The 17,164-nt window shown below is 44.4% G+C and overlaps 1 protein-coding gene across 1 annotated transcript in view; it reads left to right on the top strand.

The window, feature by feature from the left end:
• LOC143376215 (glucose dehydrogenase [FAD, quinone]) overlaps window positions 1-17,164 on the top strand; it is a 349,600-nt gene that overhangs the window by 279,651 nt on the left and 52,785 nt on the right. The window contains exon 7 of the mRNA XM_076826304.1: window positions 16,438-16,765. Coding sequence (XP_076682419.1) covers window positions 16,438-16,765 — 328 coding nt within the window. The remainder of the gene's footprint in view (window positions 1-16,437; window positions 16,766-17,164) is intronic.

A 17,164-nucleotide genomic window follows, 5' to 3' on the forward strand; every position in this document is an offset into this window, starting at 1 on the left:
ATAACGGACGAATGTACGTATATTTTATACGAAGGGCATGACATGCTATCAAAATAAGATAATAACCAGTACCGCGACTCGGTTTTAATGTGGTGTGGTATTTTCAATCGAAAAATATATGGACCTTCTTGTTTCGAAGGAAATGTAACAGGAGCAACATATTTAGAATTTCCGGAAAATGATGTGGATGATATTTTACACGACATGCCACTTGCTGAAGCGTAAAATTTATGGTTTCAACAAGACGGTACTGCAGCGATGAAAAGATGACTGGACTCATCATTTCCCAAGCAATGGATCGGTCGTGGTTTCATGAGGACAGCATTAGAGATTACAATCGAGTAAATCGGTTAAAATTTTTTTTTCACTAATAACGTAGTAGATATCGACGGAATTAATGAACGCATATATGCGCTACATTGCTATAGATAATTTATCGAATTACCGATAAAAATTTGGCCTAGTTTTGAGGGTAGTTCTCGTGATTTACCGGTAACTCGCCAAAAACTCGCCAAATTTTTATCGGTAATTCGATAAATTATCTATTGCAATGTAGCACATATATGCGTTCATTAATTCCGTCGATATCTACTACGTTATCAGTGAAAAAAAAATTTTAACTGATTTACCCGATTGCAATCCCTAATGCTGTACTCATGGAATTCGCATTTCGGGCGGCTGCCCCTCCACGTGGCCTCCGTCATTGAGAATGCAGCTCAATATGCGTCGGCAAAATGCTGATTCCACTTCCTCCAACATCTCGGCTGGAACATTTTGACATGCTTCAATAATTCTTTGTGTCAAATCCGCTTTGTTGTCAACAGGAGTTTGAAAAACTGTTTGTTTAATATGACCCCAAAGAAAAAAATCGCAGGCCGAGAGGTCAGGGGATCGTGGTGGCCATGCTACTGCTCCATTGCGACCGATCCAGCGGTTGGGAAATTTCTCGTTCAGCCATCTCGTTACGATATTCGCGTAATGTGCCGGAGCACCATCTTGTTGAAACCACAGGTTCCGTCTTTCTACCAGTGACATATCGTGCAAAATATCTCCCAGATAATTCTTCAACATTTCTAAATACACTACTCCCGTTACATTTCCATCGAAAATATAGGGTCCATATATTTTTCGATTGAAAATACCACACCATACTAAAACTGACTGGCGATACTGGCTATTATCTTCACGTATCCAATATGGGTTTTCCGTTGCCCACATTCGTGAATTTTGATGGCATGTCAAACCATTTGTATAAAATATACATTCGTCCGTTACCATGATATTTCTGATGAACTCTGGATCCTCTCCGAGTTGCTGCAGTATCGACATCGAAAATTGAATCCGTGGTCCGCAATCTCTAAGAAATAATTTATGCTGCGTGCTCGGCTTATACGGCTTCAGACCATTTTTCTTTACGATTCTCTGAATTGTCGATTTTGATGTATCCGAATTTGCCGTAGCTGACGAATTGAGGTTGTGGGGTGGGCATGGAATGCCGCCACAACATCAATTTCTTGTTCTTGCCTGTGCGTGGTCTGCCTATTCCATTTGATCGGGTGTACACTCTCCGTCGCTTTGAATAGTTGACAAATATTTTTTATCTGAAAACATACCGATTTCATGTAAGCGCATTTAATTGATACAAAAACGGCAAAACTGGATATTTAACCCTTTCATTGGTCAGACCATACGTCGTGCGTGCATGGATAAAATTAAGTACTGTGCAGTGGTGAAAGGATCATTGCGGGAGGAGATTCTATCGTCACCAATTGGATCAGCGTTCTTTCCAGATACAGGGTAATTCTGGAGCTACGCCCGTCAAAGGATGCGGTCTGGTACACCGTGGCGAGGACAACCCCCCACAATGCCTCACCCGATTGTATGGCTTTCGACTCTCGAAGCGGTTCGACTGCCTACTAAGAAGTGAGAAATCTTCGACTCGCGCATTTCTCATCAGATCTTTGCGAAAACGACACCCATCGATTTCTTATGTTTCGCCGATGAAACTGTCACCAAGAACGACGTATTCGGACCATAATGAAGCAAATTCCATGGAAAATCGTTTTATATCATTTCAAGCTGACTTGACTTGGTTAAAAATAGTCCGATTTACATGAAATTTGGTATGATCGTCATCGGAAAAACATAAGGAATTCATTGGTGCCACTTTCATATCGATACGATAAAGAATAAAGAATTATTTTATTTCTGAAACAGGTATGAACCCTCGGCCGACCGTAGCGAATTGAGGTCAGCGTCCCACAGTCATGGGGTGAAAATGTGAAATATCCATTACAACGTTGTAAGAAATTCTTTATTCTTTATCGTATCGATATGAAAGCGACACCAAAGGATTCCTGGCTTTCTCCCGATTGGGATCATACCAAATGTCATGTAACTCGGACTACTTTTACATAAGGAATACAAATTGCAAATTACGTCGTTCTTGGTGTCAGTTTCATCGGCGAAACATAAGGAATCGATGGGTGTCGTTTTCGCAAAGATCTGATGGGAAAGGCGGAAGTCCAAGATTTCTCACTTCTTATTAGGCACTCGAACCCCTTCGCGGGTCGCCTGGTCGGTAGCGGCGCCCCCGCGGACTGGGACGTCGTAGCAAAAGGGTTAAAGATTCAGTATTTAACTGTATGTATTTCACTAAATGTAGATAAAGACTTACCGTTTGCGGACTCGGTTTTGGTCGATCGGGATGTCGTTGCTGAAACTGTTTACTCACTGCACGATACGACAAGCGTCCCTCACCACGTAAAAGCACAAACTCCACTTTATCTTCTACAGTTAAAAGCATTTTTTTACTGGATATACTTCCTCCAAAGAACTGGTGGGTGCTGTGAATGTCTAATGACATCTGATCCACAGACTTTTTCCTAAGTCTGAGGAAAATTTGTCAGAAGATGCCATTGGCCCTTTCGAAAGAAAGGAACTTCTTCCTTATTGCTTGGAAATATCCATGTAGATGGTTAAAAGATGCAAAGGGGAAGTTTTTATGATCAACGAAAAAAAATTTATAACACCCACCATTTCCTAGCTGCGACCCATCCTGGTCGTTCGAACGTAGAAGGAAATGCGAAATAAAATACTACTTATTCCGTCTTACGGGACAAAGGAGAGGCTAACTCAGAATGAAGAGAAACTCATTTAATGTTTACGATTGGCAATTTAGTATTTTCGAGGGACAGTTCTTCAACATCTGTTGTGTTTCTACTTAGAAAGCAATCGAACATGCTGTCTTCTTGGCTTTCGACACCTTTCGTTCTGAGTTAATACATGTAGGGAGTGCTGCGTTGGTGGATGGTCGCCTCAGTAATTACGGATCGGAACGTACCGTTGTACCTGGCCACCGGTTCGCGGGACACTTCAGTCATAAACAGCGACCATGGCGAAACACTCCGGCCGATCAGGGTGTTTAATTTAAGGGAACCAGATGTGGCATTTTTCTTTTCCCCTAGCTAAACTCTCTACGTTCGGCAGGCCATAACCCGTGCCCCGCTACAATATAAATAAATTATAATGATGTCCTCAACGCTGACCGTGACGAAAATTAATCTTCTGGTCCACATGATGACAGAAAGAAGATATTCCTATGTTACATTGAAGAATGTTTCCCTGGCAATAGGGTAGGAAACGAAATTACTCTGAAGAAGTGCCAGTACGTCTCGCGGTGAGACACAGGAAGAAAAGGGGTAGTCCGCTGACTGCGCGTGGTCCCGCTTGCGTCGTCTTTCCTACAAATTCGAGACGGATCCCTTATCCCTTGAGTATAAATACGTGATCGAATTTAAAAACAAAAGCATGCCAGACGTATTGGGTGCAAGAAAAGGTGGTGGGCCATAGTACCCCGTGGCGAGGACAGAGGGTTGTCCTCGTCACGGGGGACCAGGCCGCGACTCCTTGACGGGCGTTGCTCCAGAATTACCCTGTATCTGTTTAGGAAATAAAATAATTCTTTATTCTTTATCGTTTGGATATGGAAGTGTCGCCGATGGATTCCTTGGGGTTTTCCGATGAAAATCATACCAAATGTCGTGTAAATCGGACAACTTTTACATAGGGAATACAAATAGCTTGTGTCGAAGTAGTCCGATTTGCATGATATTTGGTATGATTTTCATCAGAAAAACATAAGGAATCCATTGGCGTCACTTCCCTTTCGACACGATGAAGAAAAGAATTTCTTAATACGCTGTAATAGATATTTCACCCTCGAGTGCGGGGGCTCGATCCCAATTCGTTACGTTCGGCCCAGGATTCGTACCTTTTTCCGGAAAAAGCCATAAAAATCGGGCGAGGCACTGCGAAGAGCAGCCCTCGCCACGGGGTACCAGGCCGCGTCTCCTTGACGAGCGTCGGGCGACTCCTGCCCGAGAGGAATACGATTTACTTTAATTATAGTACATGTGTGTTTTGTCATACAGTGTTTCTATCGTCTCCTGAATTCAATAACTGGCATCCAGACATCTACGCTCCTACAATCCACCGGCAATACTCCTCGTGGAGAGACACAGGAAGAAAAGGGGTAGCCCGCTGTCGACGCGTGATCCTCTCGAGTATAAACACGAGCTTCGATATCAAAACAAAAGCGTGCGTTGACGTATTCCGTGCGAGAGAAGGTGGGCATTGGGGAGGAGGTATTGCTGTGACGAGGGCCTCTTCAAGAGAGCAGCCGTTTGTGAGGGATGCAAATCCGATTGGTTCTGATACAATCTGCTCCCTATGGTTGAAATTTAGTCTAGCAACTTTCACTCCTCCTAACCTAACCAATCCAACTTGCATCCCTCCCAAAAGAACCGGCCATCTGAGCGTAGAAGCAAGTGCGAAATAAAAGTAACGATGCGCTTCTCGATACCGCAGATGTACCTACCTAAGTAGCATTTCTGACGGAAAAGAATTGTCCAGCCTTTGGGCCTGCCAATTCTGGCGTAGACCTTTGGCAGGTAAGTATCCATTTCAACAGGCAGTGCCACCCGTGGCGCCAGTAAGACCGCCCCCGGTTTTTGCCATTCCAGAGGGGTTTCTTGCAGTGAAAATCAGTAAATTTGCAAGCGCAATATCTTAAAAACCAGTGGAAATAAAGTGTATACATTAAAGCTTATTGAATTTGTCTTGGAACGCACTATCAACTCAGGTCTTCAAAAAAAATAGTTCCATTTGAAAAACCGAACTTGACCATCGTATCTTTTAAAATAATAATCGAAAACAAAATTCGTTCGCGCTAATAAATGGGCCCCCTCGAACCATGCAATTCCCTATTTTTTTATATTTTTATCGACAATACTTTAAGAGATATCGCGCTGTCCATTCCTTAGCGGGACACCCTGTATATCTGTTATTGTTATATACATGTTAACAGTTTGCATAAACCCTACAGTGCTAAGTAATTGTATTAATTACTTATATCATATTGTTTATGTTCACATATATTCCCTCGTACGCGACCTCCATATACATAAACTGTCGACCCATACATTGTCCACCGATTTCGCTCCATGACATGACCGCGATAAATTGAAATCGCGATGCGGACTAGCGAACCGGACAACGCAGCGGCTTTTTGTCGTTTTCGTAAAGAACGCGAGTGGCTGACTTCAAGTCGATTGTATTTGAGGTTATGGATTAAAATTATTGGTGACTGGGTCATTTTTCCACACCCCCCGGTTTTTCTTTTTACAATTTTGTATTGCCATCATCACTATGCATGCATACAAAGTTTCAAAGCTATTGGATTGGTGGAAGTGGGTTAAAATTGGGTTTCCAGATTTGAACCAATCAAACAAACAAACATACATACATACAACAAACAGAGGATCGAAGCTGAATAAAATCGTTTAAAAAAGAAATTTGCTCGGAAGTTCCCGGAAGGTAATTAAAACGCCGATAATTGCTGATATTTTTCAATGGGTTTCATACAGAACAAATTTGTTTCCTTTATATCACAAAAAATTAAAAGACTCGATTTAAAAGTCTGCACGAAAAATATATACAAAGTTAGACACGTGTCTACACACAGATCAGAAGTAGGCGTCATGATTTTACCCTTTTTAGGTGCTCATATTATTAATCTACAGGTAACATATAAAAATAAATACTCCCATAACATTTGAATTCTTACTTCATTCCTTATTTCTTGGGATTCTGTCCCATTGTCGCAATAGATTTGGTCGCAGGCAACAAGATTCAGCCAGGGCCAGACGCTGGGTCAAATCGCTGCGAACAGTCGCAGCGACCAATCGCAGGTAGGAGATCCCGCCTTTACACAGTTTTTTTTTTAAAGCAGAAACTTATATAATAATTATTTGAAGTGAGAGTACAAGAAATACGTAAATTTCGTTTTCAAATAACGCATAAACGAAAAGGTAATGTAATTGAAAATGTACGATAAGTGTTCGTAATTCATTATTGAGGTAAAAATCCGTAGTTTAATAACGGCGACCATAACTAAATTTAAAAAATAATATTAGGTGCATGGATAAATTCATTCCGACTGGATTTATATAAACAGTAAAAAGCTACCGAATTTCTATCCCGGTGGTATTCGTAAGCTGTCAGAAAAATGGCAAAAGGTAGTCAACAATAATGGAAAATATTTCAATGATTGAATTATTTTCATATTTTTTAAATCAAACTATTATTGTACCAAAAAATCGGAAAGAATTTATTTCTACACCTAATAATCACCAATAAATTAAATAAAACTCACCCCTTCGGACATTTCATTTCTTCCCTTCTTTCCTTTTCGGAAACCTCTGTCACTAGGTCACTGTACCGATTCTGATCATCGGCGCTCAGTGCTCGGCTGATCGCAGGTATACGACACTACCCGAAGGTAACGTCAAGTACGTACGGGTTAATGTACCGAATATTCACTTCACTGCATGGCCAGTAACACTGATCACTTAATTTACTTTTCATGGAACGTGTTGTTCCTACATTATGAAAATTGGTGGCCCCGTGACCGATTACTGTTAGTTGAGCAGTTGCAGTTGCACGTACAATCAGCTGGCTTTGTACGGCCTGCAAAGATTGTGGCGTTATATTCGCCACCGCAGCGTCAATTCGCACACCGGCGTGTTCTAGTGTATGCAATGGCTGACGGTTGTTACGAGCCGAGGCTGAGGGCAATGAGAGTGGCGGCTGCGAGGCCGAGGTTTGATTTGTTTGTTGGAGTTTGTTAGTAGCGGACGAACCGGGGTCTGGTATCCCCGGGAGTCAGTAGGAATGTTAATTTAGCCTCGTAACTTTATAATGTGATACCCCTTGAGCGGTAAAGAGATATCTTGGCGGGTTGGTCTCAAAGAGGAAATTCGGATGATGATTGAAGAGAACACTGAATTTATAATTACTAATTATATTCTGTACATAATCTCAGTCTTTTACAAATGTTTAAGTGTTTCTGTCACGGTACCTAGGTCCACCTCCCGGTTTTAACGCATTGAGAAATGCGGGGGTCTCAAAAAATAAGAGTTAACAGTCACAACACCTATCAGCAACTCTACGTACTGTATGGTAAAAGTTGGTACTGTAGCGGTTTGTCACTGCTTCGCCTTCATATTGGAGACGCGACTTTCCCGTAGCTTTGTGTACGCTTGGGTTTTTCCCCATGGGTCTGGGTGAGTTAGGCTATGGCCACGCACGCTTCTGGCAGCCAGGTTCGCCCGGGTCAGGGTTTTTCCAGCGCGGGGACGCGCTTTTCGCGCCGAAATTTGCCGCGCGTTTTCAGCGTCGCTTGAGGGACGCGTCCCTCTGAGAGGGCTGTATAAATAGCCTCCAGAGGTGACGCGCGCCCTCATTCACTCTCTGACTCTTACCGGCTCTTAGAGGTAACGTCTCGCGTCGTGTCGGTCTATGTTTGTACGATTCCTTCGTTTGTATTAGATATACGTACATCTTCGTTTTTATATTAAAAAGAGTGTGGTGTTGAAGTTGTATCGTATCTTCCTTTAACTCCCTCAGTGGTGACCCCGACGTGATAATACGCGAAGGTGATTTCGTGCTGAAGTGCTAAAACATTGGATAGGTAATATAAGACAGTGGTAGACATTTCGCGCAATGGCGGTAAATGGTGATAATACCGCAGCGTCTATGTTTCCCGTGTCTTGGACTAATCGTGTCGGTATACGCGTTCCGGAATTTACACCGAGTGATCCAGAACTGTGGTTTTATATTATGGAGAGGAATTTTCTCTCAACCGGGATCGAGTCTGATGCGATAAAATCAGGCTATGTCACGGGAGCGTTAGGATCGCGGTACATGGCAGAAGTGCGGGACGTGCTGTTAAATCCTCCAGACACAGGTCTTTATGAGAAATTGAAGGCGGAGCTGATTAGTCGCGTGGGTGTATCGGAAGAGCAGAAGACCCGCCAATTGTTGGAGCGTGAAGAAATGGGCGATCAAAAGCCCTCCCAATTCTCACGCCACCTGAGAAGCTTGGCGGGGTCGTACGTGACGGAGCCGTTGTTGAGGACGCTTTGGTTGGGTCGTTTACCAGTGAATGTGCAAGCTATATTAGCGACTCAAAAAGACACCGTGTTGGACAAAGTGACTGTGTTAGCGGACGCCATTTATGAGACCATACCCGGGCGGCCCGTCGTAGCCGAGACCTCGCGCCCTGGACCATCAGTGCAACCATGTTCTATGGACTTAATGACGGACAGAATGCTGCAGCTCCTCGTTTCTCTCCAGGAAGAGACCAAAGTTATGAGGGCTCAAATTGATGAGCTGCGTTTTTCTCGCAGGGATAAAGCCCCTCGAAGCGTCGGTCAAGCGCGATCGCGTCGTCCGCGTAGTTTTTCGAGGCCGCGTTCGAGATCTAGGGAGCACGCAGAAAATGGTATGTGCTGGTACCATGCGAAGTACGCGCATAAGGCTCATCGGTGCATCGAGCCCTGCACGTACAGCCAGGGAAACGCTCGGGGCGGTCGTTAATGTCGACTAGCGACTCCGGCCCGAACTTCCGCCGTCTCTTTATGCTCGATCGTCGTACGGCTACGCAATTTTTTATCGACACCGACGCTGACCTCTGTGTGGCTCCCCCCAGAATGGTTATTGATCATGGTCCGAAATCGGATTACGAGCTTCCCGCGGCTAACGGAACTTCGATCGCGACCTACGGTACGGCGATAAATACGTTGAATCTAGTTCTGCGTCGTGATTTTATTTGGAGGTTCGTTGTGGCGGAAGTTTCCAAGCCCATTATTGGTACTGATTTTTTGGCGCACTTTGGATTGTTGGTCGATATTCGTAATCGAAGTCTCATCGATTCAACTACGAGCTTGCGATCAGAAGGGTCCACAGTTCGACTTGGGCAGGCATCAATCAAGATGGTGGCGAACGAGTCCATCTATCATACGTTGCTGCGGAAGTATCCCGACCTAACGAAGCCTGGGGGTACACCGGTAGAGGTAAACCATGGTACATGCCATTATATTAAGACGACTCCGGGGCCTCCCGTTTCATGCAAGCCAAGGAGGCTTGCACCGGATAAGCTCCAGTTTGCTAAGAAGGAGTTCGAGATGATGATGCGCCTATGTATCGCGCGGCCATCAAGGAGTATCTGGTCCTCCTCGTTACACTTAGTGCCGAAAGGTTCCGATGTGGATGTTTGGAGAGCCGTCGGTGGTTATCGGGGCGTCAATGCACGGTCAATACCTGACTGACACCCCATACGCCATATTGAGGACTTCGCGCAGTCGGTGCGTGGTAAAGCGATTTTCTCAACGGTTGATTTGATGCGCGCGTATAATCAGACACCGGTCGCGGAAGAGGATATTCCGTTCATGTCATTCGGTCTCCGAAATGCTGCTCAGACTTTCCAACGTTTTATTGATGAGGTGTTACGGGGATTGGATTTTTGCTACGCGTATATTGACGACATTTTAATAGCATCTACGTCAGAGTCGGAACATTTAGAACATTTGAGAATCGTGTTTGATCGGTTGTGCAAATATCATTTGGTAGTTAATCCGCGGAAGTGCGTGTTCGGGAAACCTGAAGTCAAATGCCTCGGTTATATCGTGTCCGAGAAGGGATCGCGCCCTGTTGGTGAAAAAGTGGAAGCGATAAACAATTTTCCGCTACCAACTACGGCTAAACAGTTGCGTCGTTTCGTAGGTATGATTAACTTCTATAGGCGTTTCATACCGAAGGCGGCGCAGGCCCAGGCACCTTTGAATGAGATGCTGGGAAATAATATCAAGGGTAACAGTCCGGTTGTTTGGACTGACGTGGCTCGTGACGCGTTTTCTCGTTGTAAGGAGGATTTATCGCGGGCAACTTTATTGGCGCATTCCGAGCCCAGTGCTCCAGTGGCGCTTACGTGCGACGCCTCAAATACCATGCTGGGCGCCTCCTTGCAGCAGCGGGTTGGTAGCGACTGGGAGCCATTAGCTTTATTCTCCACCAAATTATCGGCCACGGAACGGAATTACTCTACTTTTGATCGGGAATTATTAGCAGTGTATAAGTCAATCAGACATTTTAGACATTTGCTTGAAGGAAGAACTTTCACGGTTTTTACTGATCATAAGCCGCTTATTTTTGCTTTTAACGGTAAATCTGATAGGCATACTCCGAGGCAGATTAGACACATTAATTACGTGAGTCAGTTCACGACTGACATTCGTCACATCGCTGGTCGGGACAATGTGGTAGCGGATGCGCTATCCAGACTGGATTCTGTCGAAGAGGCGATCGACTTCGAGGCGATGGTGACGTCTCAGGCAACAGACCCGGAGCTCCTGGATTTTATACAGAAGGATTCTGGGTTGACGCTGGAGCAGGTAGCAGTTCCTGGATGCACTATGCAGTTGTGGTGCGACGTTTCAACGGGGAGAGTCCGTCCTTTCGTCACGGTTCCTTTCCGTCGTGCCGTGTTCAATACTCTACATGGTTTGTCTCATGCTGGGAGTAAAGCGACGATCAAATTGGTAACCCAGCGTTACGTTTGGCCGTCGGTTAAATTTGATTGCAGGGAATGGACGCGATGTTGCGTCCCGTGTCAATTGTCTAAGGTGCATAAGCATGTAGCTGCACCTCTGGGATCATTTCCACAACCATCGGCAAGATTCGAACATGTTAACATCGACATTGTGATCCTTCCGGTGTCCGAGGGATTCCGATATTGTCTCACGTGTGTGGATCGATTCACACGTTGGCCAGAGGCGTTTCCCCTGTATGACCAGGAAGCAGCCACGGTTGCTCGGGCATTCTTTGAGGGATGGATTTGCCGTTTCGGGACGCCGCTGCGTGTGACCACGGATCAGGGGCGCCAGTTCGAGTCACACCTTTTTAAAGAGTTGAACTCTTTATTGGGTTCAGTACACTTCCATACCACAGCTTATCATCCCGCGACCAATGGTATGGTGGAACGGTTCCATCTCCAGTTGAAGGCTGCCATTCGTTGTTATCAGCATGCCCGCTGGACCGAGGTGCTGCCGATGGTTTTAATGGGGATACGCTCACCCTGGAAGGAGGATCTGAAGACGACCTCAGCCGAGTTGGTGTATGGAGCATCGTTGCGTTTGCCGGGCGAATTTTTATCGTCATCAACGAACACCGATACCGCTACTTTAGTCAAGGAATTGCGCGATTATTTTCGTGACATTAGACCTTCCGAACCATCACGACATGGTATTCCTCGTGTGTTTATTTTTAAGGATCTGGAAACTTGTAAGTGGGTTTTTGTTCGGCACGATGCGTCTAGGGCAATCTTGCAACAACCTAATGATAGTCCTTATAGTGTAATTAATAGAAATTCGAAAACTTTTACTGTAGATATAAATGGGAAGCATAAGGTCATTTTAGTTAATAGACTTAAGCCTGCTTATGTGGTTGCGGAGGATATATCAAGTCAACCGAATTACACTCAGTTTTTGCCGTGTAGTAATATGGTACCTCATGACGTTGCGACACCGCAGGTAGATAACGAGATTCCACCGGTAACTCCACCTGTAGTTCCTAATGCGTTAACTATTGTAACTGCTCCGGATTTGACCACACCAGCAGGGCGATTTGTTACCCGGTTTGGTAGAAGGGTTAAATTTCCGGATAGACTCCAAGTTGGTTTTTCGTAATTAAGGGTTAATTACTACCGGGGGGGGGTGATGTAGCGGTTTGTCACTGCTTCGCCTCCATATTGGAGACGCGACTTTCCCGTAGCTTTGTGTACGCTTGGGTTTTTCCCCGTAGGTCTGAGTGAGTTAGGCTATGGCTATGTACGCTTCTGGCAGCCAGGTTCGCCCGGGTCAGGGTTTTTCCAGTGCGGGGACGCGCTTTTCGCGCCGAAATTTGCCGCGCGTTTTCGGCGTCGCTTGAGGGACGTGTCCCTCTGAGAGGGCTGTATAAATAGCCTCCAGAGGTGACGCGCGCCCTCATTCACTCTCTGACTCTTACCGGCTCTTAGAGGTAACGTCTCGCGTCGTGTCGGTCTATGTTTGTACGATTCCTTCGTTTGTATTAGATACACGTGCATCTTCGTTTTTATATTAAAAAGAGTGTGGTGTTGAAGTTGTATCATATCTTCCTTTAACTCCCTCAGTACAATGCTCGAAGCAAAATACTACTTGGTCTCGTAAGCCTCTTTCGTCTACGCGTGTTAGTCTTGAAATGAGCTCCCGAGTATTGATTCGTGGCCCTTTTTATATAATGAAATTCGGTAAAAAAAGTAGTGGGAATATGAACACCTTCATTGAATATTTGGTTTTCCGGAAAAACTCGGTTGCACCCCACCACCGTAGGAAACTGTGACCCCGCCGGGTCACGTGTATTCCGGACACCCGAAAGGGTTTAAAACTTCAAAGATAGGGCTGCGTACGTAACACGGTACACCTTACCTTGAAATGATTGTTGTATAACAAATAAAAAACGTATGTAAATAAATAATACCTATAAAAAAAGTAACAGCAATAATGAAATTACCTTCACGTAGCCCCAGAAGAAAAAATCCAGCGGAGTTATATCCGGTGACCGTGGGGGCCACGCAACCGGACCGCCGCCGCGGATCCACCTGTCCTGGAAGCTTTGATCTAGGTACTCGCGGACAACTGTGTCGTAGTGACGTCCAGCCCCGTCATGCTGATAGAACATTCTCTAAATACACTTTATACGCTGGGCCGTCCATCCTGTCTGGAAGTATGTACGGATCAAGGATAAAATCGCCACAAATGCGGGCCCATACATTAAGTGATGAACGGACTTGTGCTACGCGTGACCGAAGCGCTAGCGAATTCTCGTCGCTCCACACATGCCATTATGGCCATTGAAGCACCCTTCCCTAGTGAAGAATGCTTCGTCCGTCCACAATATGCATATGCAGAACAACGGATTATCTTGGAATTTTCCCAACAGGCAGACCGAATATTCAACCCGCAGGTCGCCATCCCCGGAGTGCAAATGTTGCACCCGCACATAGCTGTACGGCTGCAACATCTTTTCTCTCAAAGCTCGGTGTACCTTCATTCTGCTGGTACTAGAAGAAAATTCAGAAACATCCACTATTAGATAACATTTTTTCCTTAATAAATAATTGTTGCAATGGCCCATCGGCCTGATTAATTTTAATTGCGCCTCGCGGAAAGACACAGGAAGAAAGGAGGGAATTCACTGACTGCGCGTAGTCCCGCGTGGGAGCATTTAGCCTGAGTCGCGGTTTATGACCGTATTGTCCCGCGAGTCGGCGATAGAGAACGGTTTCTGACAGTTATGGGTAATTTATGGCTTAATTGGTTCCGCCTCGTAGCTGCCGTGAACTCAGGGTATTGGACAAGGGATTCTTTATAGCAACTCGAAGACTTTTTATTTCTCTTCTCTTCGGACCCTTTCGAACCGATACATGTGATGTCTGCTGTCTATCTCGATGCAATGTGTGCATTGGAAATAAAAGGAAATAAATGGTTTGTTCGTTGCACTTCTGCGAAGCACGTTTTAGTCGATGTTCTGGGTGTACGCCCGGAACAACGTGGACGCAAGTGTTGCTGTGCGAGCGTTTGCACGGGAATACCCGCGCATCCGAACCCCAAGCGAATGTACGGTTCGGCGTTTGGCGTCAAGATGATTATCGACGGGGTCAATGATGTCGCAAGGAAGTGGTATGGGTGGACCCAGAGCAGCGCGAAATCCTGTGGTGCAACAAAACGTGATGGATGCCATCGATGAAGATTCGACCGTCAACGTGCGCAACGTAAGCCGCCGCCTAGAGTAAGTCACAGTACAAGATAACTACAGCAAATATTAATTAAGGAAAAAAAATATTATCTAATAGTGGATGTTTCTACATTTTCTTCTAGTGCCAGCAGAATGAAGGTACGCCGAGGTCTGACGGAAAACATGTTTCATCCGTAACCGGCTGGTATATGTGGTGCTGGTATAAAGTGTTTTTAGAGCATCTTCTGTCGGATCTCATGGACGATATTCCATATGAGATCCGACGGAACATGTTCTATCAGCATGACGGGGCTAGACATCACTACGTCACAATTGTCCGCGAGTACCGAGATCAAACCTTCCAGGACAGGTGGGTCGGCCGCGGCAGTCCTGTTGCGTGGCCCCTACGGTCACCGGATATGACTCCGCTGAATTTTTTCTTCTGGGGCTACGTGAAAGTAATTCCATTACTGCTCCTACTTTTTTTATAGGTGTATTTTTTTTACTTATGTTTTATATTTGTTGTACAACAATCATTTCAAGGTAAGGTGTACCGTCAGCCAGTGCATACACTAGAACACGCCGGTGTGCGAATTGACGCTGCGGTGGCGAATATAACGCCACAATCTTTCCAGGCCGTCCAAAGACAACTGATTGTACGTGCTGAGGCGTGCATAGACGCTAAGTGTTGTCACAACGAGCAACTGCTCAACTAACCGTAATCGGCCACGGGGCCACCAATTTTCATAACGTATGAACAACACGTTCCATGAAAAATAAATTAAGTGATCAGTGTTAGTAGCCGAGCAGTGAAGTGAATATTCGGTAAATTAACACGAACGCACTTGACGTTGCGATCCTTACCTTCGGGTGGTGTCGTATACCTGCGATCAGTTGAGAACTGAGTGCCGATGATTAGAATCGGTACAGTGACTTAGTGACACAGGATTCCGAAAAGGAAGGAAAGGAAGGAAAAGAATGCTCGTAGGCGTGAGTGTTATTTAATTTATTAGTAATTATTAGGTGTAGAAATAAATTCTGTTCGATTTTAGGGTTCAATAACAGTTTGATTTAAAAAATATGAAAACTATTCAATCATCGAAATAGTTTCCATTATTGTTAACTACCTTTTGCCATTTTTCTGACAGGTTACAAATACCACCGCAATAGAAATTCGGTAAATTTGTACTGTTTATGTAAATGTAGTCGGAAGGAATTTATCCAAACACCTAATACTATTTTTTAAATTTAGTTGTGTTGGCCGTTATTAAACTACGGATTTTTACCTCAATAACGAATTACGAACACTTGTCGTACATTTTCTGTTATATTACCTTTTCGTTTATGCTTTATTTGAAAATGAAATTTACGTATTTCTTGTCCTCTCACTTCCAACAATTATTATTTAAAATTCTGTTTTTTTTTAAAAAAAACTGTGTAACGGAGATTCCTTCGATGTATGTCGACTTGCGTGTTCGTACGTTCATAGTACAAGAGCAGCCACCTACTTCGTAGCCAACGCTACCGCGGGAGTTCGGGCGGGAGGCACGCGCTCTGATTGGTCGGAGTTATTTGTTAATATTGCGTTAGCGAAGCTTCGGACAATATTTTCGCTAAGGAGAAAGTTGTTTCAAATCACCTCCTTAGTGACCCTTATCAAGGAACTCCATCATGTTTGGGACACCCTGCAGGGTGTTCGGCTATATGTGAATATCATTGTATTACATACATATATTCCTTTAATACACTGCTTATGAACAGCTTAAGCACGTGACACATAAAGCGAATCAGCTATCTTTTGTCCCTGTTTCAGGAGTCTCGTAAAGTTTTCCTACACGTTCCCGGTTTCCTCTCATTCGCATTCATATCGATGCCCAACTATGTTTTCGCGAATCGATATATTTTCGCTGTTTTTTTTTCAGAGGAGAAGGAAGAGACGTCGGTGTGAGTGAGAGGAAACAGGAAACACTGCGTATTGAGTGGCTCTTCACACTCTAATACAATTTGTGTAAATTTTAACAATTTTCCCGCCAAAACGGTGTTCGTGCAACATATGTTTCCTTCTGAAATTTTTATCTTCCCATTGAGTAGAGCACATGGATAATTCGTCAACATTGATATTCAATATTATAAATGGTTGTAAGGCCAGTTTTTTTTACAAATGTCCACCAAGTCAGAGGTGTAGATTCACCTCTGACAGCAGTGACCATTACTTTTTATGCACCCTGTACACATTCGTATGAAATATATTTTATAAATTCACCTCTACCAATTGTTGAACAGGCATATCTGAGGTAACTGCAATGGTAAATACGAAGTACGCGAATCCAAAGGACGACCATCCGGATATACAACTAATTTTTGGTGGTTACCTTGCGGACTGTGCGGAAACGGGCATGGTTGGCGAATTAAAGGGTGCAAACCGCACAATTTATATAATTCCAACTTACCTGCATCCAAAAAGCCGCGGTTACCTGCGTCTGCGAAACAACGATCCCCTTTCGAAGCCTCTGATCTTCCCAAAATATCTGAGCCACTCCGACGACGTAGCCAGCCTCGTTGAGGGTATTAAATTTAGTATCAAGTTAGCGAAGACTGAAGCACTCAGCAGGTATGACGATTCACTTTCTACATATATGTAATTTATTTAATTTATTTACGGATATATTGGGTCTCTCCAGTGCAGGCCTGCACAATTCTTTACTCGTACGGGCACTTTTCAAGATGCATGGGCATATACATAGCTCTCAAATAGAACGAAAATCACAACTCTGTGGCCAATATTCCTGCGGTACCGTACTCTTTGCGAATGCAGAGAATGTAGACCTTTTATAACTGACGGCAGCTCCAAAAATGTATATAACGTTCTCCACTTCTTTTTTATTCCTGGCGACATCACTTGTCCACAGCTGTGCTCACATCTGCGCCCTCAAGTAATGAAGGCGGTTTGTACATACTCAGAGGAATGGCAGTTACACAGGCATGTTCTAGTGTAATACATTTACAGATG

This window comes from Andrena cerasifolii, chromosome 14 (assembly GCF_050908995.1).
Source record: "Andrena cerasifolii isolate SP2316 chromosome 14, iyAndCera1_principal, whole genome shotgun sequence".
Lineage (NCBI taxonomy): Eukaryota > Metazoa > Arthropoda > Insecta > Hymenoptera > Andrenidae > Andrena > Andrena cerasifolii.